This window comes from Vigna unguiculata, chromosome 3 (genome assembly GCF_004118075.2).
Source record: "Vigna unguiculata cultivar IT97K-499-35 chromosome 3, ASM411807v1, whole genome shotgun sequence".
Taxonomy (NCBI): Eukaryota; Viridiplantae; Streptophyta; class Magnoliopsida; order Fabales; family Fabaceae; genus Vigna; species Vigna unguiculata.
The window spans coordinates 5808509-5811507 of record NC_040281.1 but is presented as its reverse complement, the minus strand read 5'-3'; the positions used below and the strand labels follow the sequence as shown (position 1 = coordinate 5811507).

The 2999-nt window shown below is 29.7% G+C and overlaps 1 protein-coding gene across 1 annotated transcript; it reads left to right on the top strand.

Annotated features, from left to right (window-relative positions):
- Nucleotides 1-986: 986 nt before the first annotated feature.
- Nucleotides 987-2517, top strand: LOC114176588 (60S ribosomal protein L6-1-like). The gene is made up of 4 exons (XM_028061671.1): nt 987-1306; nt 1477-1583; nt 1835-2016; nt 2108-2517. Exons 1-4 carry the CDS (start codon nt 996-998, stop codon nt 2261-2263), a joined length of 756 nt encoding a protein of 251 aa, XP_027917472.1. The 5' UTR covers nt 987-995; the 3' UTR covers nt 2264-2517.
- Nucleotides 2518-2999: the final 482 nt, after the last annotated feature.

The following is a 2999-nucleotide window of genomic DNA, read 5'->3' as shown; positions in this document are numbered from 1 at the left end:
TAATTAGAAAATAGGTAAATACTCCATACACCAACAACATAGTTCTAAATGTAAGTAAAAAAATAAAAATATTTCAAATGAGTGAAATAGGTTAAAAATTTTAATTAAAAAGATACTTTGACTCAATAAGCATACGTAAAAAAAAAAAATAACAACTACAGTTACAATTATTTTCTATTATTTAGCACAAATGATTAATGTGGGAAATAGAGAGACGTTAGAATGAATGTCATGAGTTCTCTAATATTTGAATAATTAGATGGGAAATTCATTACAGTTAATAATAGTATTATTTTTTCGGAAGTATATATTTTTATTATGTAATTTAAAATATATTTAAAAAAGTATAATATGAAACTAGCATAAACATAAACGTTATCGCGCCTATGTATATCCATTTTTTAAATATGCGTAATATTATATCAATAGATGATAATATTGTAATATTATTAAATTAATATATAAATTAAAATTATATTTATTAAAAATAAAGTGAAATATATAAGAACAGACAAAAAAATAACAATTAATAAATAAAGAAGAAGAGAAGAAACAAAGATATCTGATTTTATAAGAAGCCTATAAAAGTAATGGTCAATTTTTAAAAATTTAATAAATTATTATATTTAAAAGGTAAAATTGGTATTTTGAAATATGAACACAAAAAGGAGAATTCCTTTATATATTGTTATATATATATTTTTATTTTAAAATTATAATACTTAATTAAAGACAAAATTTAAAATTTTCAAAGTTATTAAAGTACGTGAAGAAAAAAAAAAAAAATATATATATATATATAAATATAAAGCTTTTTACTTTTAATTAAATATTATACTTTTGAAATACATAAAAAATATATTTCATATCATATTTTTTGAAATATGAAATAAAAAATATGCCAACAATTCGCGGGCCTGAAGCATGGATGTTTGGGTCAAGTGAAGGCCCGTCAGATAGTTAGTTCTATAGAGAATATAGATATTTGATCTCTTATGCGACACGAGCCAAAATTAGGGTTTACGTTTTGTTGGTCGGAGGTAACAGCAATGGCGCCGGCGCAGAAAACGCGAAAGGTTAGCAGAAACCCCGAACTGATAAGGGGCATTGGGAAATACTCGAAATCGCAGATGTATCATAAGAGGGGAATTTGGGCTATCAAGGCTAAAAACGGTGGCGTTTTCCCTCGTCACGACCCTACTCCCAAACCTCAATCTCCCGCTCTAAAACCTCCCAAATTTTACCCTGCTGATGATGTCAAGAAGCCCCTTCTCAACAAGCACAAACCCAGACTCACTAAGCTCAGGTGCATTATAGTAATCATTCATATGTATATATTTGTTTGTGTTTTTAAATAATTTAGTTTAGTTTTTATTGCTTTCAATTTATTTTCATCATTTTGTAATTAAATTTTTCTGTTTTACTATTATTTTTATTTGTAGCTTATGGCGTGGATTTGTGTTGGAATTGTTTCAGGGCCAGCGTTACCCCTGGGACAGTGTTGATTCTTCTTGCCGGTAGATTTAAGGGAAAGAGGGTAGTGTTTTTGAAGCAGCTTCCTTCTGGGTTGCTTCTTGTAACTGGTGAGTTTTCTTATCAAACATGTTTGATTACATTTTCCATTTTACGTGCTTTTCCCATGTATGAGGTTGCAATAGTAACAACCATATATAGGTTGCTTTTGTTCAGGAAAATTGGTTTAGTTTTTAGTTGGACATTGGATTTTGGTATCCATTGATCTGAAATTTGAATAGCATTTTGACTCGGGCTCTTTTGAATGTACTATGTTCCCCACCATTTCTGGTCTGGCTTATGTTTATCACTTGTTGTTTAGGTCCTTTCAAGATCAACGGAGTTCCATTGAGACGAGTGAACCAGTCATATGTTATTGCCACGTCCACCAAAGTAGATGTTTCTGCTGTTAACGTGGACAAATTTGATGACAAATACTTTTCAAAGGAGTCCAGCAAAAAGAAGAAGAAGGGAGAGGGAGAGTTTTTCGAGGCAGAAAAGGAGGTGGGACTGCAAATTTTCTTATTTTGTTGCTTACTGTGTTTTTCTCATTTGCTTCTGTGTATTGATCTATACATTTTTTACATTATCGCAGGAAAAGAGTGTGTTGCCCCAGCAGAAGAAAGATGACCAGAAAACTGTGGACTCTGCATTGATAAAAGCCATAGAGAGTGTCCCGAACTTGAATGCTTATCTGGGTGCCAGGTTTTCCCTGAAGGATGGTGTGAAACCTCATGAGTTAGTCTTTTAGAGGAAAAGGGGTGTTACCCTTGTATTTCATAGCCTTTTTTCTATTGATGCTTGGTTTTACTAATCTGCATTCACCATATTTTGTTCAACAGACAAATGAAGAGCTTAAAATTTTGTTAGGTAACCAATTTTGAGGCTGATATTTCTTTCCACAGATTTTCCCTTATCTATTGTATGCGTTGATTGTATGAATTTTAATTCATATATTGTGATGCTTTCAACGTAGCATGTCAAATGAAGAGTATTGGAAACTGATATTTGTGAGGCTTGCAGTTACGGGTTTGAAAACCAAAGTTAGTGTATATGGAACACGGGAAGACTATCCTTTTGGTCGAATGCTTTGAGTTCATTCGAAAAGACGAGAAATGCTATAATTTAAATGAACACGAAATAGTTTATTGTGATTATTAATCAATAGAGTATATTTTAGATTGGAGTGTTTATTTTCGTAAAAATTTAACTCCTGTTATATTTTAATAGTGGTTAGAGTCCCTAATAAGCAAATTCTTGAACAGCTTTTTATAAACTAAATGTTATTATTTAGTAATATAATTTGTACATATTTTTAACTTAATTATATTTGTGGTCTTTCCTTATGAAATTTTTCCTAGTAGATTTTTTCATATTTTCATAATTTTTATAAATTCTTAACGTTTATAGGATTTATATATATTATAATTATATGACTTTTAATATTTTATATTGTAATATAAATTTTAAAATTTCATAAATCCATA